A 26,833-nucleotide genomic window follows, 5' to 3' on the forward strand; every position below is an offset into this window, starting at 1 on the left:
CCATGCATTCATTCGTTCACTTTTTTCAATATTAGTTACTATTTCCAAAATCATGTCTTGCACCGATTTTACTATAAACACTAATGCTTTATGTCCCCCCCCCCCTCCGAATAACTTTAAGAGCTTGTTTTAGTCTTAAACTCAAACAGACTGCTCTTGTAGTTTGTAATACTCTTCTTAAGAGAAGTTTAAAAAATAAAAGCACGTATGTCGTATTTTCTTCCTCCATCAGACCTCGGACTCTGAGGCGCTTCCAAATGGGATTCATAGAGGGACATGTAATAATCTTCAGCTCCACCGAAACCCTCAGGAATGAAGGAGCCACGACTTGGGCGATTATCCTAATTTTCTGATGATTTCCTTTAAGCTTTTCCAGCGAACGTATTGTCTCGTATGAATCAGTTCGGCTGGCCGCACAGGGCGCCTTCGCTACACGCAAAGACCTGTCAATGTTCCCCGCGCGCTTCTCTGATCAGTTTCCCCAAAGCGCACTTTGCTTGCAGAGACGCCCAGCGGGTAGGCGTACAGTCAGGGGTCGTAATATTCGATCGTAGCACCTCCTTTCCGTCACGTCGGTCGTCTCCCTCATCCCTGTGGGTTTTTTTTCTCCTTTTTTTGGGGAGGGGGAGTCCACGTGCCTGTACCAGCGGTCTCTGTGATATCGCGAAGTGAAAATCAACGCCGGCTGTTAACAGCGACACGGGCCAGTCCAGACATCCTCTGTTGCATCTAAAGTGATTTATTAAAATCATCTGCCACCTTCTCACCTCCTGTCAGAAGACAAAGACAACGGAATAACATTCGCATTTGCATTTTTCCATGTCTTATTGTATCAGCTTTGCAAATACGTCTAGGAGTATAAACGAGTCGGTAAAATATTTCTGCGAATTTTTAGTTTGCAAAACCAGAATTCATGTGCTCATGCCGCCACGTAAGACTTGCAGATGCACTTATTAAGCGAACCCACAGAACTGTTGGAAAGCACGTTCGTAGTGTGCAAAAGCAGATGGGGATCTGCGAAAGGTATTCAGCTCCCCATCCATGTCAGTGAAATATGTATTGTGCCACTGTATTACAATACTGCTCACGTTCTTGGTCTTTGTCCCTTTTTCCCTTCCGTGGTCCACTTCAAAATATTCCTGTCAAAAATATTTCTCTCATTTTTACTAAAGGAGCATATATCTTTTGTTCCAAAATTTTTATTCTGGGATGCCACGGCAACAGCACACCGCCAAAGTTGTGGGTTTGAAACCTGCCCCGTAAGTGTTTGATTTTTTTCTTTTTTTTCTTTGGGGGGGGGGGGGGGGCATGTGCTTTGGATAAATTGTGCTCTAAACTGCCCGCAGTGAGTTTGTACCCTGTGATGGATTGCACTTATGTCCAGAATGTAATTCGCCTCGTGCGTTGTGTTTCCGGAGAAAGGCTCCAGGGAAAAACGCTTACGGGAAACGGATAGATGGACGGACGTTCTATTCTATCCCTGGTGTATTTATGAGGCCCTCCCTCTAGATGCCGCTGTTTCTTTGCCGGGCGCTGCCAAAGGGCAGCGCTTTCAACACGCTGTCCCGGGATGCGGCTCCCCCATGGCTATCGATATTCCTCTGATTTAGAGAGTGCGGAGATGCGCCATTGTAGGAGGGAGCAGGTGTTTGCAAATGTGTGGAATATGGACGTAGGATGGCTAAGAAGAACGGGCTTACTGTGTTTGTTTTTATGCATCTGCATCTGGGCCAGTTCCATGTCAAGATCACTCAGTTTTCTCCTTAAATTATATATAAAATCAGAATTGGGTTCTCCTACAGCTAGTGTAAGTCTCCCCATAGGTTCTGACGTTTGGTTTGTACCATGTGACCATGGCTCGAGGGGTGATGAAGGGAAGGAGTGTCGCTGCAGAACAAGGAATCCACGCGGGTGGAGCGAGGACCACGCCCACGTGCCGGCGCCTTTGCACCTTTGGAACCCTCCCCACGTGGTGTTCACCCGAATGCCCCCCACCAACCATGCCTGTTTCTCCTCTCCTTCTCTCGTCCCTCCCTTTGGCCCTCCCCACACACAGGCACTGCGACAGCTGGAGACGGCTCCACATCCCACGCTGACGTGAAGCTGTCTGATACACCCTCTACACCACCTCCTCCTCCTCCAGTCCTCCCCTTTTCAGTTCAGATCAGTGAGCGCGTGCAATGGCGCTGATACCGTTCCTGCGAAGACAGTAAACACCGCAAATCACATTGCCACACAATTCTTTGTTTTGGGACCCATAACATTAATTACCCCGCCTCCCCTCACGTCTTTCCTTCCATTCAAACACTGGCTTGTCGATCTGTTTATTTTTCCCCCCGTTTTTTCCTCCTTCCGTATTTATTCAATTTCCTCCCAAACGCGCTAAACTGGCGGAGACCCCTGTGTCGCTATCTTATTGTTATTAGCGTCATACCTCGTGGCTGGGGTGAAGCCATGCTCAGGTGTGAATTTATTTATTCCAATTAACGGCGTGCCCCTGTAGTAAGCCAATTAGTGTGCCGCACTTAATGAAGTCATTAGCTGTCAGATTAGCTTTTGGAAATGCTTGTCATTGGTACAGACGCAGGCACAACACTTGACTAATAAAACCAGCAGAATTAATGGACTGAGTAGCATAGATAATGAGTTAATGTGGAACATATAGGACAGAGACTGATCAGCCCACTGTTTCAAATGAAGATATCATTGAGGTAGTCATTTACTTAGAAAAGATTTCTTCCTCTGTAGTGAATTTTCTCAGTTCTCTCATATATTAGGTGCTTGTCAGACACTAAGTGGGGACTAAACGCAGTACTTAAGTGTGGGCTATTATCATTGTCGTTTGAACCTTTCCTTTAATATGGCTTTTTAATTTCCGTTGTACTTTTCCCGTGTTTCCCAGACCCTACAGGAATCCTCCTAATAAAAAGCTGAGACTTCTATCCTATCCGTTTTAGCGCGAGGGTCCGGTCACCTGTCAGTTTGCAGAACCAGATCGTCGTTGGTGGGACTAGCGCAGGGTCACCGCCTGGTTTTATACGATTTTGTTTCCTAGATCATTCACAATTAGTCCTTTCCCTGCGTGGTTTAACTGAGAAAGCAATCAACTCTAATCAAAAAGGGTGCACATTTCTTAACACGGCTTGGGCCCCCAACGAAAATCGGTTCAGGAATATTCATTATTAATAATGAACCGACCGACAACGCAACGTTTGATCTTTTGATTTCAAGCCTCATCCCCTGGTTTTGACTCATTATTACCTTCCTCAAGTCGCTGACAATGTTGTACAAAAAAAAAACAGCAGCATTCTGCGCTAATGAATGGGGGGGGGGGTCATGTAAATGTGATCGCTTTATCTAGGTATTACAGAGCCGGAAGCAGAAGATACAAGGCTGGGAAAAGGCAGTCCGAAATGAAGAGTAATTCTCAATAAAAAAACTGTGCATCGCTAGTGGTGGTTCGTGCTTCGCCACACTCAGTCCCAGTTTGCTCTACTTTATAATAATCGGCCACAAGTCAATGGTTTGTCCCTGCACGTGATGTGATGGGTGGTAGGCAGTTCAGCCACTAGGGACCTGCAACCATGCTTTCTGGGGTCCCGCGAATCAGTCTGTTATACCAGGTACCACTGAAATCGCACGAAGTTCTTCTCCCATTTAAAAAAAATATATTAAACAGACTAGATGAAGTCGAGATTTACGCCCTTCATAAGTTACTTTGGATAAAGAGATATATAGCTTAATAGTAACAACATATTAACAACAGTTAATAGTAAGCCAGCTTGTTCCTTTCCTGATACGCACAAAGTTTATGAGGACAAGAAGTATAAATGGTATTTATGCAGGGATACTGCGCTTGTTTGAAAGTTAAACTATTATATAATTCTCACGGGAAGACATACAGAGGAACCAACTTCGCATTTTCTTGAATCTTAACATTTTTCTCTCAGTGGCGTTTATCTGACCAGAGAAATCCCCTTACTACCACATTTTGTACATAGCAGCCTAAAAACGTTATTGTCACAGGCCTGTGCATGATAAATGATAACGGAACAATTTCAAGCTGAACCGCAACAAAAGGCAACACAACATTTCGAGTGCATCGTTATTGGGTTTGTAACTCCAAGGTTCCCTGTTCTGATACATTTGAGGTTCATTGCGGTCGTCCATGCATATTTAAGTATATACATAAATAGTTTACCGAGGTTAATTGTATGATCTACGCAATGCTTACGTATAAAAATTACAGTTACAAAAATACAGTTTATGTAGGCCTACATGGTCTATGAATCATCGTATAGTCCTAGCTAACCAAAATGCACTGTTGGCCTACATCGCAGTTTGTGTAAACCTTCAAAAAATGACTGTCTACTCTCACATAAATTCCAGTACGGAAATAATACATCAATAAAACAATATAGCAATACAATTTTTTTTTGTAAAACTGGTTAAATACGAGGTAACAGTGGTCAAACATGAAATGCTCTTGGTTTCCAATTGACAACCACAACTGCGGTGGAAAAATTAATAAGCAGTGTTTTTTGTGAATTATTATATTCTTTTAGGAGCAGGTTAAAGGTCCTTGGTTCTTATTCTACGTCGTATTTTGTGGACACTAACAACTGTCTCAGAACTTCTATTCAAAACAGCGTGTGTGCTAACAAAAATAAAATGATTCATTTCTTTAAATCATCAGATATAATTTATGCTCACGAACCATAACAGTTTTCAGCCGGAATGACGGCTGTTTATGAAAAGCTTGAAGTTCGGTTCATCCGATGCGTAATTGCTGGGCCACGGAGCACGCGCCGCTTCACTGCTGAGCCCTGTGAAACGCTCCTACTTACAAGCCGGCTGTTTTCGTCAAGGCGGAGCGGGGAAGTTGTGTCATGGGTGTGCGCAGCAGACGTGTGTGAGTCCTGAATGCAGAACTGATTTGGGAAATGCGATTAATCATATCGGGATCCCGCTCCATACCTCCCTACCTTTCCCTTCCTCGAGGAGAACACATCTCTCAAGCACGCTATCCCAGGCATTCTTCAAATGCAGCAGTCCGATTATTGCATTTATTATCACTATTTTTATTCCGTTTCTGGCAATAAGACAGTGCAACCAACGAGTTGTCTCTTCCGAGCAACAGACACGTGTGTTTAACACGGGAGGAAAGGTATAGAGCGGAGAAGTGAGCAAAATAAAGCGAAACAAGCTGTTGAAATCATGGCATTGTGGCGCTTTGAGAGTTATTTGTCTGACCCCTGGGAGGTCTGGAACAATCCCGCATCTATTACCTAAGGTTTGGCGTCTAATTTGACGTGGCCGCACTTTTTCATACGGTCCACTGGGCAATGTGTGCCGCTGAAATATTTTAAGTGCGCTGGAATATGGGTACCAAAATAAATCTCGCATTTCAATGACGCTCACTTCTACATATAACGGAATATGTACGACCCTAATTACAACATGAATTTAAAATTTGGATACAATATGTAGCCTTTCCCCCTGATATTTCAATATGAATGTTCCAAGCAGCCCAGTACTGTGGGAAGAAGACGCGTTCTCCAGACTACAGCCTCCTAAAGGCACCCAACTGTTATCCTCTGAAAAAGTCACCTGCAGAAAAGCAAAGGGATGCCAAACCTGTCAAGTCCTCACAAGAGAACCGCTTCTAAATAGAAGATTGTCTTTACTCTAAAAAACTTAACTTCCGCTGGACTTTTGATTAATTTTTACTTGAAAATATGTTTTCTGTGACCTTTTGTGCATTGTGTGTTTTAATACTGGTATTTAGATGTTTCCTTCTTGGATTTGACTCTCTGTGTTACGTTTACTTTTGTTGTAATTATTTTTAACATACGTTGCACAGATGAAATTATGATTATTTTTTTTTTGTCAGAGAAAAGGCGATTAATGATATAAACGTTTTATATAAAGCTCCGTGTCTCGTGTATTTGGGAAATACAATAGCGATATAATCCCCGAAAACAAAAGTTTGTATCTCAATTAGGCCTTAGCGTTTTGTAAGTATCACAGCAATTAAGCCCAGAAATATGGGAGCCCTCTGTTCACCCCAGCCGCGTCAAAAACCGCCTCACGGTGTTTATGAAATCTGAAACTACTTATTGATATTGTCAGGTGTGTCAGGATGCGACACCCTGTGGCAGACAGTAAGCTAGGGGAATTGAAGTTGAACAGGCAAGCTATTTCTGCTGACTTTGGCTCACTGCCTCTCTTTCAAGCGCTCCTTCACGCGCCCTCCCCAACCGGAGCTTTGCCCCGCTCCTATCTTATTTTAAATGGAAACGGCTGAAAATAATGTATTTAGCAATATAAAATCTCAGTCGCTTTGATCCCTCTCTACTCACGTATTCAAAAAAAAAAAAACATCTCAGTCAACTCTGAAAAGGATGCATCTCTTCTAAAGAACTTTAAGTAAATAATGTTTATTTCTTACGTGTTTTATTGTCGCAGGCTAAGGCGTACGAGGGCCCCGCGCAGATGAGTTACCGCGTCGTTAATTAGCCGGTGGTGGATTTCACATTACTTATCGCTACCTGTCTTTTTGCCCGAGGAGCACTTTGAATCCACCGGGCCTATACGAACATTATAAATAAACACAAATCTCATCTATTTCTCTCTGCCCGCAACTGTGAAATGTGACAAGTGACTGTAATATTAGTTAATGGCAACAATAATAATAATAAATAAAACATTTTGTCGTCTTTCCACGGATATAAACGAATCAGTGATTTATACTGATGTATTTCAAAATTTCAAAGCTGATTATTGTGCTATTTATGTTTAATTGTTGTGCCCGTATTAGTTGTGTCTGACGTTTCGAAGTATTTCATAGTTGAAAGTATCACGTTATACAGTATTATACAGTAGTATGATATTAATTTACACTTGAAACGGTTTATAATTAGAACTTTCCTACGTTAAGTGCGAGGAGAAAGATGAGTTTAAGATCTAATTGTTGCGGTTGATCAATTTCCTTATCTTTCGTTGGTACTCGCTGCAATATTTCAGCTTTAGTCCTCGGTCGCCTTCACAGGCCTGTTAAGTTGCAGACCGAGGAAATGCATACATCAAGCAGAATTAGTATTCCAGTCAGGGCTCACATCTCCAGGCAAGGCCAAGACTCCTTCCGCTCTCTCTCTCTCTCTCCCTCCCTCCCTCTCTCTCTCTCTCTATGGTTGTCTCCAACCGCCTGTGTTTTATTATTATTTTTTTTTTGTTTTCAATTTCATTAAATCCTATCCTGTAAATTCACAACAAGCTACAAGATACCAATTTGTAACATTTCCGGGTTTTTCTATATTTACAGACTATGTTAACTTCGCAAGTAATTCTACAGTGACTGTTTTGCTGCGCTTTATAATGGTGGTGATTGAATAAGCTTCTCTAACATTTTAAACGTTTTAGGTGTTTTTGTATAAAATGTTTCGGAATAATAATTATAATAATAATAATTATTATTATTATTATTATTATTATTATTAGTAGTAGTAGTAGTAGTAGTATTGTGTTATTCTTGTTGTTATCATTTTGTTATTGTTGTTTCTGGTTGTACTATTTTGTTGTTTTATTGTGCTTATTCAGAAGGGTTTTTTCACCTTCGGTTTTATATTCACGATTGATCTTTGCTTATTCAAAGGCGGCATTCATATGTTTGCAATTCATTTTAATTTAATTTGTTGTAATTTAGAATATTTTCGCCCACAGAATGTGCCGTCTGGATGTTCTCTTCATAAACAAGATCGTCGAATCAAGCGACAACATCTGTATTTTTAAGTTTGTACCGTGCCCTTGACCAATGACCTCGAGCCGATAGTCTTCCCGGATACCTCCGAGACTGGGCTAACGAGATAGTATTTTAAATGAGTAGGCCTATACAGTTTTTATAAGAATACGTGCGAGTACTGTCTACAACACACACATCCGACATATGGCGTTGTTATAGGCCTTTAATACTGGGAAATCGGGCCTGCATATCGAATGTGGCCTACGTAACATAAAGATGTAGGTATTTAAGTGTCTAGCGTGACGGTCAACGGCCCGATGTGTGAAGTATCGCGGCTTTGCGAAAGGTCACCCCGGCATTACGCTCGCCCGTTATACAGCGATTTCAGTAGGCCTGGTTCTGCCGTTACTGCCGTGAAAAGCAAATAAAACTGTCCAGGAAAATACATACATACATATAAATACATACGATCACCACCGCGGATATTATTATTATTAATAATAATAATAATTATTATTATTATATGCATGTACTCAGAAGAGAAAACCTTAGATACCTCAGATAAGCCAGAAACATTTAAAACATTTGCTGCTGAAAAGTGGGGTTTCTGCAGAAAAGTTGGTAACCTGACTTAAGCGCAGTATATGCCTGCACGCACTAAGCAATACTCTATGCCTTGTTTACAATGGAAGTACGTGCATAAAAAAGACACTGCAGCTACATTTCTATGCATCCGTGTACGGTTTACATTACTGCAAACTGACCAATATAGTTGTTTGTTGGTATCTGAACAATAATTACAAATTAATGTGCATTCTTGAAATTCAATAAATCACTTATTATTATTATTATTATTATTATTATTATTATTATTATTATTATTCGTATTACTGTAGTCACCACGAAAGTTGAAAATTGGCACTGGGTCTAAACGTGTAGTCTGAAATAACTCATTTTTTCAAACGCCTGCTTTTATAATCAGCAAATTTCTCGAAAACGAGCAACACACATTTCTCATACCCGCCTGCGTCTGTGCATTGTAGGCTATGGGTAAATATTAACGAGTGTGCGCTAAACGCTCTTGTTCATGTTTAACAGCCCCTCGCTTTTGAAACCGTGAAATAGCATTTCCAAATAGCAGTTAACATAAAATATATTACCTATAGGTCCTTATCTAAAGATTGACACCAAAATTGTAACAACAAGTGTTTTTATTCCAACATACATTTTAATAACGGTTTTACAGTTTGTTTGAAAACATAATACAAGGTTTATACTCAAAATAAATAATCGCTTGAACTTCCATCATATTTGGAATAAAACTGCTGAAAACGTCGACTTTTAATGAAAATATTGTTTTTTTTTTACAGCACTAGGTGCATGAATAAACTAAAAGGTATTTGTTTAAATTAATGACTTCAAAAAGGTCGTATTATACAAAACTGTACAATAGCAAATATTTGAAGAAATATTAAAGACATAAATCAATAACTGGAGCATTGAAGATTATAAAAGTTTAGATATTCAGCGTGTACAATAAAATGATGCCGTAATGTGCCACAACGCTTTTAGACTGGCGAGGATCTTACGGTTCTAGTTTAACGGCCAGTATTTAGCACAGTAATATGGTCGAGGATATGACTAAAATCCAATTTTCGCGGTTACACAAAGAACCATAAAATACTGCACATACACCTCTGCGTTGCATTTCAAAACACAGTATATATATTCTTTTTGGAAAGTAAGTTTGGGCTTGAATAATTGTTCGTGGAGTGTTGGATTCGCATCGCTGCTTTAGACCTAGAATATAATCATGAAAACTTCATGTGACAGACACAGGTTTTCATTGCTCGAAATGAAAACGAGAAAATGCTGGCGCAGAACAGCTGAGACAGAACTATCGGGTTTAAAGGAAGCCTTGAGTTCCGCCACTAAGGTGTCTTACTGTTGAGAATAGGCATTTCACAAAGTTCCTTAAAATGGCTACCTAAGTGATCTATTGCTATAAAGCATATATATATATATATATGATTTTTGAAACCGTTGGCACGTAAAGTCCGTTTCAAAGCCAATAAATAAATAAACAGCATTCTTTGCCTTAGTATCCCATGCTGCTGGACGGTTTAGCTGTCGTGTAAATACAGTAAAACACCTTATCGAATCAAATAGCCAAGCAACACACTCACAAAATAAAATATTACAAAATATTTTCGAGAAATTATATATATATATTTATATTTATATATAACCAAGGCGCTGGAAGGTTATTAATAGGCACGATTTTGTGTTTATATCCTTGCTGTAAAAAGAGTAATAATGGTCAAATAAAATTAAAAAAAATAAAATTAAACGTAGGCAATAAAAGGGTTCCGCCGAGATGGAAATAAACACCGGATTGCCTTGACGTATTGCTGAAAATGCTTGAGACAAAAAGAAAAAACAATGAAACTTTTTGTACTTGTTTTCTTTCTCGGTGCCTCTAGTAATTTGTCATCGTCACACAACCAGAAAGAGGGAATACGTGGGAAAAAAAGAAGACCCATAATTTAAAAAGCCACTAGATTTCCATTCGGTATTGGAGTCTCGCAGGGTGGATCCCGGTTCCTTGGTCAGAGATCGTGGCACGATGAGTTGTCCGTATTGACGTTGTGAGAATACAGCTCGTGCTGTTGCTGCTCTCCTGGCGGAGTCATTCTTTTTTCCTTTTGTCTTCTGTTACAAAACCAGACACGAACCACCTCCTTCTCTAGCTGTAGGCTGTCTGCCAAAGAGGATATCTCCTGAGCGGCTGGTTTAGGACATTTAAGAAAGTGGGTCTCCAGCACCCCTTTGACGCTCACCTCAATGGAGGTCCTTTTCTTCCTTTTCCTCCCCTGCGCTGCAATTTTATCAATGCTACTGGGGCTGCCCGTAGAGGAGTCTGCCTCCTCTAACCACTTGTTTAACAAGGGCTTCAGTTTGCACATATTCTTGAAGCTGAGCTGCAACGCCTCGAACCTGCAGATGGTCGTCTGCGAGAAGACATTGCCGTACAAAGTCCCCAGCGCGAGTCCGACATCTGCCTGCGTAAAGCCCAGTTTGATCCTTCTTTGTTTGAACTGTTTGGCAAACTGTTCCAGCTCGTCCGAGGTCGGAGTTTCCTCATCGGAGTGGTCGTGGCAGTGGTGCGCCCCGATGTCGGCGTGGTCCGGGGTGTCTCTCAGCCCTGGATGTAAGCTCTGGGTCTGCGCTGAGTTCGGGGGTGGCGTTAGACCTCCGTGCTCCAACATGCCATTGACTGTAAAGCCAGGCTGCGAATAGATGTTGATAGGCTGTCCACCGGTGTTTATAGATGAGTTATGAGACACTGGTGTCCCCCATGCACCTGGATGATTTGTATGGGGCGAGTGATGGGCGACATGAGGGGATCTGTGATGAATGATCGCCCCGAGTTGGAGGTCTTCCCGTCCCGGTTTCACGTCCTGCTGCTCCAGAGGACTGGTCGCTAAAGAGGTCGACCATGGGCTTCCCTCGGATAAACTGGTCACCCACTGGTGCCCAAGAGGGTGTCCATTGCTCGGGACTCCCTGTAGGTATTCACTTTGGAGAAGTTTCTGATGATTCCTGAAAGGGCTCCCTTGTTGCATGACCGAGGAGTCTGCATGAACCATAGAGTTGGAACTGATAATGCTGTAGGGATTCGAGGCAGCTGTGGCCATGCTTACTGTAGATCCCCTACTAGTTATAATGTGGCAAAGGGAACAGCTTCAGCCTTTGACATCTACCAGGCTAGGGAGCCAAATCAGCAAGCAGTTAATAATTGGCAGGCCGCTGCTCCAATCGGAGCGCTGCTCGAGCGAGCTAGCTCCAGTTTCAGCCAATGGCGAAGCGGGAGGCTGTTTCTGGTCTATCAAATTGGGTTTGCGGGAGCTTGAAGAGAAAACTGACACAAAACAGGAAGTGACTAAGTCTGCGGGCTCTATTGGGTACCGCTGTGTAATTGACTGTCCGTGCTTCACAGATCTTATTAACTATTTCCTAACTTATTTAAGCCTCGGTTATTACTATTGGTGTTTTCCCCGCCCAAAAGGGCATGAAATCCCGTCCGGTTGCTATTGGTTATGTGAGACATCCTGATGACTTTCGAGAACCCCACGGGAAAATTCCCAAATACAGAACGCATAGCTGCATTCCTTCGAGGTGTTACACTATAAATGCAGTTCATTAAGCTTGGTGAGTTTTATTGGAAACGTCACCGCTATTTTTAAAAGATCCAAAAAGAAGAGTGACTAAGTATATGCTTTTGTTTTCAGACTAAAACTAAAATAAGTCACTAGCTGACCGCATAATGATTTTAAACAGGCTAAATATAGCAAGGCCAAACCCAAGACATACAACTATATTCAAAATCGATATCCCTAAATTGTAATGAGGAAAAGTTTTATGTTTCACATGCACTGATTCTGCGTGGAAAGTAACGGTTGGTCTATTGCGTTTCTTTTGCCGTTAATGCATAAAAACCTCTACATAGGACTGGTAAGCAAACAGTTTTTTTGTGAGTCGTGTATATATTGTGCAAACTTGCTGGTAGTTCTTTAAGAATCTAGACAGGTCTTCACAAAGTTGAAAAAAGACCGCTCCGCATATTTTACAGGTTACCTAGCTGCGTAATTATATTTGCCATTAGAAGACTACATCAGAGTCCCCTTATTGGTTTGAAATTCCATTAAATATATTGCAAGAGCTCCCAGGTTAAGCTTGATTTAAATTTGCATACATTTTCATACATTTAGCAGAAATAAAAGAAGGCCAGCCGCCAGCAGAAACTCATTAAAGACTGCAGTTTCTCTAAAGGAGAGTGATCAGAAGCGAATTGTGAGGAAGCTCAGGCGAGAACAGGTGAGCGCTCTTACTGTGATATTAAGAAAGCGTAAGTTATTTACTGCATTTACTTTGCGAGTTAAAGTTCATCTGAGGTCTGCTGGAAAACCGGGCACCGACGCATTCCAGATGCTATGTAAACATTGACAGTAATAGTGGGTTATGGGTGTTTTATCTTAAATAATGATAATTATAATAATGATAATAATTACATGCTGAATATTGATTATCAGTCCTACCGTAACCCGAGAATATGATTACATTATTCTTATATGCGAATTAGGGCATTGAAGTCGACTATTGGACAATAACTACATATTTCAAAAGAAGTCTGAGTCAAATAGCAATAAAAACATTAATTCGCCGTAAATGTTAAATGAATATCATTTGAAATCTTAGTGTGCCGTATCGCTTTCAGTTTATCAATACAGATGAAACATGCCAGGCGCTGTTTGCATTGTCTGCCAGCGAAGCTTTATCCGAAACGGTGACGTTACTAATATAAAAATGGAATATTGACACTTCGTCTTAACATCATATTTTTATATATGCCACATTGAATGATGCGGTGAAATTTTCAAAAGCGAATGGAGTCGTTCTCAATTTTATGATCTGTTTATTCTGAATAGGCTAATTTAGCAGATTAGTAAGGTGCAGTCTGAAATCTCGTTACCGACCTTTTGAAGAATTGGCTCAAGGTTCAATATTAAATAAAGTTTGACAGGTTTAGTTTCAGATAGAATGGATAGAATTATTATTATTATTTGTTCCCCCGTTGCACAAAAGCCGACTGGTTTGTGAAAATCCAAAGCAGCGCAATGGTGGGAGAGCAGAGGGGGCTGCCGCTGTGCTTCTCTCTCGATAGTTTAAGTTTCCAAGTGTAACAGATGCTGCTCTCAAGCCGTTCCTTGTGCCGATTCTCTTTATTCAGACCCACATTTTTCTTCGCGCGATCCGGGTTTCCATAGAGAGTGAAATAAAAGGTGGCCGCGGCCACAAATCCCCGTCCCGAGCGTAATAAAGAGCCTCATTCAAAAGAGGGCCCGTTGTATACGCTGGTGAAAATAAGACTATCCGAAGCTACTGTTACAACAAACTGGGGTTTTGACACTTCTCCGAACTCGCCGAAATGTCCATAACGTCTCGTATTAAAATCTGTAATTAAAATGATGATAACAAATTAACAAAAATCAAAAATTAAAAGTAGGCTATTTTACTTGGCGCCTTCTTTCCCCCCACCCATTTGCTCTCATACTTATAAGTAGAGCACATCTATCATTGATGTGGCATAATTGCGATGAACAGAATATATTTGACACGCTGCTTAAGGGCCTTGTAAATGTTTATAAACGTAAAGTAGTTTCAGGCAACTTTAACATTGTTGTAGTTAAATATTCCGGGCAAAAAAACTTTCCATCGGTTCATTTTTCTCTTTGTTTTGACGCATATTGTGTTGCTTGTCTTATTCAAAAGTAAGATTCAGTGTGATTATTTCAATATACAGAAGTTCGGTCCAAAAACGCTTGAATAAAACTACCCATACCGGGCGGGAGCGAAACTGTACCCTTTTATCTCTGTTTAAAGGAATATTCATTTATACCGCTAAAACCAATAATACATTTCTAACAAATATAAGTAAATATTTTCAAAATGCAAATATACAAATATAATATAGCTCCTAATTTTGTATTTTAAACTCCTGAGTTTGGACTAAGTACAAAAATAAATGAGCACGTTTTATTTCTGGACTATTTACGACAGAAGCTGTGCCGCACTTGCCTTTTTAGATACATAAAGGCGAACCAGACTTGTGTACTGAATACAATATCAGGCTCCGCGCAGGAACTGTCACCCGCGTGTCATGACCTCTTCAACATCCCAGTCACCTTCTTAAGCTACCGCTGACTGGTCCCCCCACCCCACCCCCCATCCCTTACTAAACAATTCCTGTGGCCCGCTATGTTGTAAATACAACACTGCGACGTTTAAGGCTGAGAAGTTTGCACGTTTTCGGTGCTTTTACCATTTTCAACAGCGAAGCAACTGCTGCATTTTGCAATAAAAGCTAGAGCGCAAAGATTACCCTGTTCTGAAATTAATCACGTCTCGCTCACATATTACGTACTAAGTATACATCTATGGGTTATTTAATTTTGTTATGAAGGTTATCTCGTTTATTGCATTTATATTAACATAGAAAACGAATATCATAGGGTTTATATAATATTGAGACAAACGTATAGTTTAAAAAGGCCTCTGTAACGTTATATTCCAAATGGCTGTAATTTTAGTTGTACTTGCTTAGCAATGAAACACTAATCATGACGTTAAACATCAATCGGACGTCAATAAAAGTTATTTACAAATACAGGCCTACACAAATACATAATATCCATCCATCTTCTACTCGCTTATTCTGATTTGGATTGCATGGAAATATATATCATCTATTTATTTATTTACAATTCTGAAAAAGATAATTATATATAACTGCTTATCGGTGCAATAATAAAGGAAATTCTAATTAATTATGGGGGAACTGCAATATTATTTAGCATACTAACGGCAAATGAAAACAAATCTAACATCATCCCGTTGTCAGGCTGTATAGTCCCATTAATATTTTGAGTTTAGTATCTAAAATCTTTCAGGCACGTATCGCGGTGCATTGCGAGAATGAGTGAAAGCAACGGGAAACCTTGGTCGATTTAATGAACCTTACATTGCTTTCTGCTCGGTACGGAGGACACTCCAGTGTTTATAATATTCCCGTAACATACTCTATGCAGTTAAACGCTCCTTGTGCCTCTATACAGATACGCACAATAGAAGAGAACGTAAGAGTGATGGTGATTTTGCCCCCAATGAAATGGGACCTCAGGGCAGTTTTGGCAGGGAGACCACAGTGGAAGAAATGCATTAGTAACGCCAAAGTAAAGAGGATGTAGGACACAAACTGGGGTGAGCTGTGACAGTCCCGGAGCCAGCTTACCAAGACGCTGGTCTATCATAAACAAAAGAGGAAAAACGCGTATGAATTAACAGACATTTTATTAAACCTGCACCTCGCTGAAAGTTTATTCTGTGTAAATATAGGACACACGTGTAAACATAATAATAATAATAATAATAATAATAATAATGTTATTCTTCTTATTATTAGTAGTCGTACTATTAATATTATTATTATCTGGTATTCATTAGGTTTTTTTGTAGGCCTATCTACTTTAAAACACGCCTGATTTATTATAACAAATTTGAAGAAAAAAAAAACCATTATACTCATTTTGCTGTTACTGTTATCGTCGTTACTGTCGTACTTTCTTGCTTTCTAAGCGTTGCTAAAGGCATCGCTTTCTATTAGTGCGGTGCTGTAAAATACGGGCCATAACAGTATGTGACTGCTTGAAGCCCTGTTTCCTTGGACGCTAAGTGGAAACCGTGCGTCAGACAGTGCATTGTTTGATCCTCGACCTAAAGAAAGTTCAGCGTCCGCACATTGATCTGCTGCTGCTGCCCTAGTCCATCCCCAGATACAACGTCCGATTTAAAGACAGACACATACCACCATGCCATACTGCTTGACTTATCCGACTTCATAGATTATTTAGTCTGTGTTTTGAGTTTTTTTAAGCATGTAAACGCATCTGTTTTAATATAATGTCCGTATTACCATTCACGAATAATGGCTATTCTTAGATGAATTCCATAGAGACTTCTTCTGTTATTTGAATCCATGACGTTCTGCGTTCATATTTAAGGTAAATTAACATCAGAGTTTTCAGGTTTTTCATTTCTGTTTTTTAAACTGTTAAGTATTCATTTTGCCCATAAATAGCCCCATTTCCAATAACCAGTTATTTAATTAGGGTCCCAACGGCATTCAGTGTATTGTAATTGCAATAATATATAAGACTTCTTTACTGTTTACGGCACACCGGCGCTTTTCCGCTCATTAGTATTAATATTTTAATGTTTTGGATTTAGTAAGAACAAGCTATTGGCTTGTACAGTATAATCTTACTTTAAGAAGTTAATTCGTTATAACCGCATCTCCGTCCTTCGAATACAGTACAGTTGTACAATAAAGGTTATTATGCTTTTGCTGTAAACGAAGACGTGTTTTGAAAAACAACTAAACAGGTGTGCAAGACAGTTCTGCAGGTTGCTATGTGTGTGTGTGTGTGTGTGTGTGTGTGTGTGTATGTACAACAAAAAAGTGTGTTATACCGGCTTTTCAATGCATTAATCCACTTTCTCTGCTTTTTATTTTAACCTAGTAAGTAGAAAGTGTAATAATGTGATGTGATCTGACTTCTTCATTCCTTCCCACGTTTAACTCGCCTGTCAAAGACTAACCGGAAATGAAACGAAAAACTAATATTTATGTATCATCTGTTACCTCAAGTCATGGGAAAATAGCAGGAATCTTATATTTAAAATAAGCTGTGAGTTGGTTAATTGTTCCCTGAGATGCCGCTTTTAATGTCGTTACTCTGATGTTCTTGTCACCTCTACTAAAATATCCATTACAAACTTTATGTGCCTTGATTCCTTGTTTTCATATGAAATGAAAAAATGCAGTTCTCGCCCTTACAAAATATTTAATTAACAAATTCTTCAATTTTTAAGAAAATGCAGCGGTGCTGTTGTGTATTTAATCCTATTTATACTTATATACTAACATTGCAGTTCGATTCATACTCTCCAACTTTCTACTCTCGTGTCCCATTACTCATTTGTTTTTACAGTATATCGAATGTACGTAAGTAACTATTACTTCCTTCACTACGAACAGATTATCTAAATAAATGGATTGTTTTCTTCAAGAAAATGTAAAAAAATAAGATAACGTGCACAAGGACACATTAATTCATACCCTATACTTTACTGCGACACAAAAGCACAGGAAAATAAACTTGCATGAACCTGTAAGTGCATTTCGTATATAATGAACTTCGATTCAATTTCGTTTTCTGAGCCAATTAAAACTCACGCAGGAGTACCATTCCTTTCTGGGACAACTCCAAAACGATGACAAAAAACATGCGAGACTTTTTTTTCAATATATAAAAATGAAACCTTTTTCACAAACTGCTTAGAAGAAGACAAATTAGCCGGCCAACCTGTAACATCTAAAGGCAGGTATAGAGATAGGTAAGTAGACAAGACTGGAAAAAAAAACAGTTTATATGGGGCAATGTTTCACGTTTGCGGCATGGTGACACATAAGCGACAAACCAAGGGTGAGTTTCTCTCCTCCACGGTGTCATCGCGTGGCTGAGACCAATATGGAAAAAAGGTATGCAATATAGCCTTCATCCGTAGGCTATTAGTGTGAGATCATTCCTCAGAACAGTGTTGACTGGGTCATAAACTTGATTATAAACCGCAAAAACAACAACAGCCGCACTAATATTAATAATGCTTATGATGCTAATAATTCAAGTTGTGCGTATGAGGGAAAAAATAAGCTGCATCACACACATTTTACCGAAATTGTTTAAATACAAATTACAGCAGCCGCGAAGGGTCTCTTTGCGTTTATTACATTTCCAAAAGTATTCCTAATAATTTGTGAGTTTGCTTATAAATAGAGTCGAAGGCACAGTTTCCGTGCGCCAGAGAGATGGAGGTGAATGATACATAAACGCCCCGAGGTGCTTTTCGAGGGGTATGAACCGTCTCAGAGTCAGAATAATCAGGTGAAAACACAGACACAAATACCAGCTCTCACTACTGAAATATTTACCGTCGTTTGCACCCAAATGGAGTGAAAATGCGACGAGAGCCTTGTCGTCAACATTAACATCAATTTCAAGTTAAATTCTCACGCCGCGCTATAAAAACTGCAAATAGCATGTTGTGTTACTAAGAAAGTATTGCCACCTAAATAATACTTATATTAGCATGTGCGCACTTCTCAGTGCACGTGGTATTAATGCATGCAGAAAGTGGCAAGACATTATTTTATTGCGACTGTAACCGAAATGATTTGATCTATAAATAGAGGATATTGAAACAACGCTCGAATCTACCCTTTGCCCCCCAAAGAATTAAATCTAATTAAATAATCATTTGTACTTTTGAACATATTACACCAAAAAGTGCTTGAAGATAATATTGTGGAACACGATCTTCTATAAACAAATCGAAAAGATTTCCTGTTACTTCCTAAAATGCGTCATCCTTGCGCTGGTGTCATCCCTGCCATCTGATTACCGTTATATTCCTCCTATATGTGCGGAGAATAATGTGGAGCAATCCTAAAACGATTAGTACGTAAAATACAGACATTTTTAAGTGACAACCTTAATAATGCGTTGTTCGCCTTGCTGACAGTTCTATTAACATACTTGTTGCTCTGATGATAACGTTCGTAGCATAAATAACCAATGGAGTATTCATACCGCCTACACAGATCGGTACATGTATGCAGGGTGTAATGCGAGATAATGGACATTTTATGCTTAAAATTAGCAGCAAATTTGTACAACATCGTGGCCGGTAAATAAGCTGCAGACTACCTCGATTTTTCATTGTTAATAAAGCTGGAATGAGTGGCAAAAGCATGGCCTAGCGGACCTTGCTGGTTTCTCAGTATTTGTTACATTTGTTACATTTTCTAACAGCTTCCTATTTGCAGGCTTTTGTTGGCGCTTTGAACCTCATTAGAAATTAAAATGCTCCCCCAAAACATTTTTACAGTACTGTCAGAAACGGATCCACACCCTCGGCCTCGTCCAGCATGGCCCCCCCCTCCTCCCTGATTGATCCACCTGTCCTTATATACTTTCGAGCTTTTTAATTAGCAGTTTCTGTCTTTAAACTGGGTTTGCTAACAAATGTCTCTTTTGGAAAGGTGGGTCGGCCGTCCTGTTCTGCCCCGAGCCTTGGAGTCAGCGATGTCCTTCACAACGCCGCATCCCAGTACGATCTCTCTAACTTCAAACGGACTCTTCATGGGCACCCATCCACACACCCCCCCCCCCCCCCCCCCACAACATTCACAATGGATGCTGACCTGTAGAGGGGGCTCCCTGTAACAGATCCACCTTTCCAAACACTCTCCACTGGACCCTTCCGACAATACCAGGATCCCAAACCTGGACTCAAGGCCAAGTGGGTGTGTGTGTGTGTGTGTGGGGGGGGGCGGTGACAAGGGGGGATGGGGACTTGAATGCCACCATTAAAGCTACCTTGTTTTCCATAACCACTGGTGTGACTCATCTGTTTAATATTGAAATTCACTGAGTGAGGGCTGAGTGTGCGCCACTGCATGACCTTCGAACGTGAACCGAAACGTTAAATAACGACAAAATAAACAAAATGATGAGCTGCATCCAGCCGGTCGCACTTTAGGAGACCCGCTAAAGATTATAAAAAACTTCATGGTGGGTTTTATTTCATTTTCAGGTAGACGCACCGGACGGATAAAACATTTAGCTGTCTTGTTTATGGAAGCGATTCATTCCGTTGGTGATGTCCCGGCTCCCGTTGTTTTAGCTTGTTTAACCAGATTAAGTTGAAATTGCAATTTTGTATAACTGGATTCCTAAGACTTTTGGGACATAGTAAAGCAAATTGAGCAGATTAGATAAATAAGTTCTTTGGCAACGGTTTAATAAGGCTTATGACCATACTGTCTGGTAAGATGTGCGGCATTTCGATGTGCCTCTGGGCTCACGGCAAGCAAGCCAGAATCTTCCGGGGAACGCTGGGCCTTCATCGCGGCGAAGTTGTGCGGCCTCATCGAATTTCTATCACAGCACTGTTCTGGTATGTTCTCCGCACCCAGTGGCAGAGGTGCGTCTGCACTACGACTCCGTGACACTCAGTGTGATGGATACCACCTGATTCACTGCTAAACTCTCATGTTTCCTGTGGTACTAGTCTTACACGCACACACACACACCCTCACAAAGCCTTTATGAAATACGAACATTTAAGTGGCACCCTTATTCCCAGAATACAGATTTTGAACCTAAGTAAACACTTTATAAAAAATGTCAGCTATATAACTTAGATATATAAATATAGTCTTTTCTTGTTCTTGTTTTTAGCCATTTTCTAGCCCTCCTTTCTTACCCTTCCTTACTCTCCCTCTTCCCCTGACTATTACCATTTGATCCTTTCCCCGAGTCCCCTGGCCAAACCCCAGCATAACCACCCCGCCCCCCCCCCCACCCACCCCACCCTGCCTGGTCCCGAAGAGGGAGGAACTTCAAAGTGGGTTCAGGTAATTAGCGGCTGAAGGGAATCTAATCTAAACCATCGGCCTTGCTTTGCACCCAAGCCTGCCGCCGCAGCCCGCTAACCGGGGAGTGCCGATTCCCCGTAGCTCCCAAATCTGCTTCCTCTGTACCGCCGTGCCAAGCCCGCAGTTATCACATCTGCATTTCAAACGCACTGTCTCTGGCATTAATTATTAATTAGCCTACAGTCACCCTGGAGGATTGGGGATTCAGCCTGCAGATACTTATTCATTGACCTCTACCTTGGACCCCCTCCCCCCCCCCCCCCCCACTCTCATGCCCCCTTTTCTCTTCTTGTGGGGAAATCCCTCGCAGAATACGTAAACCTTTTCCCTTTTGAATCACACAGCTCCGACCCCCCCCCCCCCACCCCCCCATTATAAGGCCGCCTTTTCTGGCTTTGCCAAATGGTGCACCTTGGAGGCCGTGGGTTAGCAGCAGTGAGTTAAAGAGCCCGGGCAGATGGTGGCTGTTTTGTTTTCTTCAGTGCAGACACTGCAAGCCCCCCCCCCCCCCCACCTCGACACCACCCCAAACTACATATGGGCCCCGGCTAAAATTCAGAGGCACTTTGGATGCCCTCATATCCCACGTCGGTCAGGGGGGACTCCGCCCGACTGCCATGGAGGGACACGTCCATCGCCTGTTTCACCGGTGGCTTGGGCCACGCTGGAGGACATCTCTCCTTTCCCTTGAAAAAAATGGGGGGGGGCGGGGGGGTTGATCTCACTCCGGAGCCCCTGGTCCAAGGCTTGGGCGCTGGCGGGCTGAGGAGAACACATATGCCCTTTCCCGTGGAGGCCCAGGACCCTTGCCCGGTGAGAGGAAATGGTTTTTCCAAGATGCTTTAGGCCCGAGCCGGGGGCGGGGGCGGGGGGGTCAGTGCCCTGACGCCCTCCTTTTGGCAGTGGCCCAGCCATCTTATCCAAGAGACCCCGAGAGCGACCCAAGCTGGCAGGAAACCCGGCACATCCTCCATGAGGCTTCCGCGGATCTCTGCAGCTGCCCCGCAACAGGACGGGGGGGCTGGGGGGTCAGGGTGCCAGTCCGCTCCGTTCACGATCCAGAGGTATAAATAGACGCTGCGGAAGGTGCGGAGAAGCCTGACTGCTGGTACCACAGGAGATAGAGACATGGAAGACTGGCAGGACATTTTCAAGGATCCGGGGGGTAGGGGGGGGGAGTATGAAATTGGAGTTTATCTGAATAAATCTGTAAATAGAGGGGGCAAGGAGAGGAAGAGGAGAGACTGGGAAGCAGGCACAACTCAAAAGTTTTGTTGTAAGTGAAAGTGAAGCGGTTTTCCCGCGGCCCCGTCACAGACAGGGGTGCCTTTTTATCCGAACAGACAGGGCTGTATTTTCGGCTGTGTCTCTCCTGGTTTTGCCTCTTTGATTTTCGGGGGCCGCCTGCAAACGTCTCCTAGATCTCGTCGGGGGCCCCGCTCAGTTCGCTCCCGGCGGCTCCCCGCCTTATCGTCAGCCGACGATCGGTGACCTTTGAAAACGCCCCCCCCCCCTAGCAAAGGATCCCCAGCTGGTTAAAGGCGTGGTGGGGGGGCCTTTGGAGACACCCTCCCATCTGCCTGGGACGGGGGGGGGGGCAGGGGGAGGAGCACCACCTCCTGCAAAGCGGAGCCCCTTAGCCGACGGGCGGCTTGCAGCGTAGCAGTGGAACCTCATTAGATGGTACTGGGCTGTGACACTGACCCCCCCCCCCCCCCCCCCCCCTCACATAGCTGCGGCGACGCGTGTGAACCTGTAAATCACCAGGGAGCTCTGCAGACACCTTTTTATACATATAATCAGGCCTGGAGGAAAGGAACGGGTGTGGGCCCAGGGGTGATGGGGAGGGGGCTTCTCATTAAAACAGCGAATGGTGAACAGTTAAGGAAGCACTGGCTGGCGCATGGCACTGGGAGGATTATGCCTGAACACTGCTCACCCCTTGACACTGGATGGAGCTTACCTGAACACCGGCCGGCCCATGGCACTGGAAAGGGTATGCCTTTATCCTGGTCAACCTGTGGCTCTGGAAGGGTATGCCTTAACACTTGCTGGCCCATGGCACTGGGAAAGGCACATCTTAACTCCAGTCGGCCAGTGGCACTGGGAAGGGTATGCCTGAAAACCGGCCTACTCGCGGCACTGGGGAACACGCCTTAACACCGGCTAGCCTGATTGCCTGATTATTCAGCAGTGGATGACATGCTTAATACCAAAACACCTCAAAAACAAACACTGATTATGCAAAGATAATGGGGCAGGCAATTAAAAACTAATCAAATTTTTAAAAAAAACAGCATAAGAACATTCTGTAAAACTCTGGGCCTGCGATGGACTTTCCGGACGTGGCGGTGAGATCCAGAAGCCACTGGTCCAGATGTGAATCAATCCCAAGGAATAAAATGAGCCGGTACGGCCCCTCACAAGCTTGTAAACGTGAAAGTCAAAGCAAATTGTTATTAAGGTGAATTTCTAGGCGAGGAACAGTAACTGGGATGGTGGTGGAGACTCAACGGCCGTCAGGGGTAGATGTTACTCCAGATCGCCCAGATGTCAAGGCCACTGATAAATGTTCTGGAACGTTCTGAGCGGGGCGAGGGGCTCAATGTCGAAGCAGGTTACGCACTGTAGCAGGAATACCCCGGGTTCCATAAGACAGCGGTACTGAATATATCGACCATCAAGCCACCGTTGAGTGGGCAGGCCGCATAGGAAAGCCACTGTGCCGAGCTGAAGAGCGTGTTGCTGTCCCCCGCTCTGTTTGTCAAGAGCCGGCTTTTCCCCATTCCCTGTCTTTGTGCGATGGTTTGCCTTTCAGGACCACAAAGACGTGTCTAGTTTATTAACCGGCAATAAGGGCAGCATTAATACCAGAAGGTGCCTATGTAAAACTAAAGAAAAAGCCTTATAAGCAGCGTCTGAGCGATCGAGTCGCTGGGATGAGTCGGATTGGGGCAAAGACATGCGAAAAATCACCGGATGTAACGCTAATGTTTGGGATCATTAAGGAATTATTTCAGTTTTAATTGAACTTTGAATATGGGAGGATATTACAGCTACGCTTTGCACATTTGATTTTGCCCCATGACGCTAATGAAGCCTCAGAGCTGTCACAGTGCGCCCCTTCACCATCACAAGGGGGTAGGGGGACTCATCGGAGTTCTGCTTATTCGTACCCACAGAGAGTAATCAGTCACCCCATTGATTTTCAAGCGTCCATACATATTCCATAATGCCTGTCCGATTCAGGGTTATGCTGAGTCTGGAGCATATCCCAGAATGCACAGGGCTGGGGATACCCTGGAAAGGATGACAGTACATTGTGGGGCACACACACAATCACAGACTATAGGCAACTTAGAGACATCAGTTAATGTACTGGCGTGGCATTGGTTTGCTGGGTGACTGCAGTAGTAGTAGAAGCCTATTGAGTTCCATTCCGCTGCTCCCATATCTGTGAGCTATATGAGGTGTGTGGGTAACTAGAGCTTCCACAGAAACCCACTGGCACCCATTTTCACAAATAGGTTAGTTGTTGTTAATAGTGTTAGTCATTAGTACCATATTAGTAAAAGTGCTTAATCCATCCATCTCCCATGCTGTTTACCCAGCGCAGGGTTAGGGTTAGGGTTAGGGTGGGCCTGTACTGTAGTATACAGAAAAAAGCATGCAATCTCCACACACAGCGCAAGATTGGATTTGACTCCCCCCAAACCCAAAGCTGGGCGGCAACAGTGCTCTCCACCGATCTAACATATCACCCTATGTTTCAAGCAATACAATGTCTAATACAAATGTGAACATGCGTCAGTGTGAATTGAATGTAAGTATAATGTGTATTCTGGGTAAAAATCACAACTGTAATTCAGAGGTGTACAGAATAATTTGGAGAGTATCGTATTTCTTCCTGTAAGTTCCACGGTCAAAGTAAAAGCCCTGTTTGGACAGCGTCACGCAGCAGGGGCCCAGCTTTGTGTAAGAACAGGTCCCCGAAGCACCACAACCCACAGATGCAGATTATCAGGCAAATCGTATTTGCGGGCATTTCTGACAGGTTGTGCTGTGGGTCTTGTATTCGCAGGTATTTCTGATGGGTCACACTGTGGTTGTATTTGTTGGTATTTCTGACTGGTCGTGCTACAGTTTTTGTATATGCAGGTATTTCTGATGGGCGGCGCTGTGGTTTCTGTATTGACAGGTATTTCTGATGGGGCATGTTGTGGTTCTTTTATTCACAGGTATTTTTGACAGGTCAAGCTATGACTTTTGTAATGAACCATGCTACGCCCTCTGCTGCGACTGCCCAATTTAAAGGAAGATGCTTCTCTTGAAGTGAGTGTCGTCCGACATCCACGTTCTGACTCTGCTCCTCCTGGGGGGCTCCATCGCTGTCTGATTGCTGTAGGTCGTGCCGAAGTGAGATGCTTTAGCTGTTTCATACCCAGAAAATACCAGAGACCTGCCTCCCATCCTTCAGCAACGGACTGAGACAGTTGTGCTACTCCAGGGAATGCTATATAAGGTTGTTCTACCTTCAGACATTAGACTCAAAAACGAGTCACTCAATGGCAGGAGAGGGGGGGAGTGACCAACAGTCTGAATGGACTAGAACTGCACATTCACCCCACTGTGTCAAGGGCATGGCTGTGGTTTCAACATTTGTAGGCACCATAGGTTAAATCAGAATCAGATAGGAGGCGGTGCCCTGTGAAAGATAGAGTTTGGTGGGGGGAAAGTCCAGAATAAGCTGCCCTGTACATTAATTAGTTATCATATGTATTAATGGTCACAATCCTAAAGATGCAGTATGTTGAATGAATGTTGCATTTATATAGTGCTTTTCTAGACACCCAAAGCGTTTCACAGAAGCGGTGGGGAGCCACTTCAGCCACCATCATTGTGTAGCCCCCACCTGAATGATGCACTGGCAGCCATTCTGCACCAGTATGCTCACCACACAGTGGCTAAGGGGCATGAGGGGATTCACCAATTAGATATAGGGGATGATTAGGAGACCAGATCTGATAAGGCCACTGCAGGCAATTTAGTGGGGACATCAAGGTTCCTCCACTACCCTTTCAAAGGATGGAGTCAGGACCTCAGTGTTACATCTCAGCACAGTGTCCCTCTCGCCACACTGGGGCACTGGGATCCACACAGACCTCAGGATGGGCTTCCCTGTTGACCACAGTGTTCCCATCAATACACTGGGGCACTGGGATCCACACAGACCTCAGGATGGGCTTCCCTGTTGACCACAGTGTTCCCATCAATACACTGGGGCACTGGGATCCACACAGACCTCAGGATGGGCTTCCCTGTTGACCACAGTGATCCCATCACTGCACTGGGGCATTGGGATCCACACAGACCACAGGATGGGCTCCCTGTTGACCACAGTGATCCCATCACTGCACTGGGGCACTGGGATCCACACAGACCACAGGATGGGCTTCCCTGTTGACCACAGTGTTCCCATCACTGCACTTTGAAGCAATACAAAATAAACTACAAAATGTTATTTTTTATTTGATATGGGTGTTTTACGTATCGCTTGGTTAAATAGTACTTGCTTTTTTGGAAACATAACTTGTAAATAAAACTTAAAAATGCATCAAGGTGGCTTATCACTACAAGTAATATTCTTGTTTATTCAATTATAATGTCCCTGTGAAAATGTTTTTCAGAAAGTTTTTCAAGAATTGTTTCTTCGGAGTTCTTCCACAGGTCTTACCTCCAGCAGAGTCTAGCTAGTAAGTGAAGTTTGGCAGCAGTATGCTGAGTGAAATAAGTCAAAATGCTAAAACACAGAAATCAAGGCGTCATATAGGAACTCATCCACTCAAGAAATGAATGTCTGATCAGAGCTACTAATGAAAATTAACAATAAAACTCATAACAAACATGATTTTTAGCGCAAAACTGACCCTTTGTTAAACCATTCATTTTGAATCTTTTACAAAATTTTGGAA

At 42.7% G+C, this 26,833-nt stretch overlaps 1 protein-coding gene and 1 long non-coding RNA gene across 3 annotated transcripts; one reads left to right on the forward strand and one right to left on the reverse strand.

Moving 5' to 3' along the window:
• Window positions 1–8,934: 8,934 nt before the first annotated feature.
• Window positions 8,935–11,564, reverse strand: LOC111855491 (POU domain, class 3, transcription factor 4). Its single transcript, XM_023834544.2, has one exon. It carries the CDS (start codon window positions 11,437–11,439, stop codon window positions 10,351–10,353), a length of 1,089 nt encoding a protein of 362 aa, XP_023690312.1. The 5' UTR covers window positions 11,440–11,564; the 3' UTR covers window positions 8,935–10,350.
• A 431-nt stretch (window positions 11,565–11,995) lies between these two features.
• LOC111855492 (uncharacterized) lies at window positions 11,996–19,814 on the forward strand. 2 transcript variants are annotated; one of them, XR_002840906.2, is made up of 3 exons: window positions 11,996–12,256; window positions 12,514–12,619; window positions 19,464–19,814. It is a non-coding gene; the product is annotated as an uncharacterized lncRNA (long non-coding RNA). The 2 variants fall into 2 exon arrangements; XR_011993611.1 differs by having other exon boundaries at window positions 11,996–12,619.
• The last annotated feature ends 7,019 nt before the right edge of the window (window positions 19,815–26,833 follow it).

The sequence above is a fragment of the Paramormyrops kingsleyae genome, chromosome 10 (assembly GCF_048594095.1).
Source record: "Paramormyrops kingsleyae isolate MSU_618 chromosome 10, PKINGS_0.4, whole genome shotgun sequence".
Lineage (NCBI taxonomy): Eukaryota > Metazoa > Chordata > Actinopteri > Osteoglossiformes > Mormyridae > Paramormyrops > Paramormyrops kingsleyae.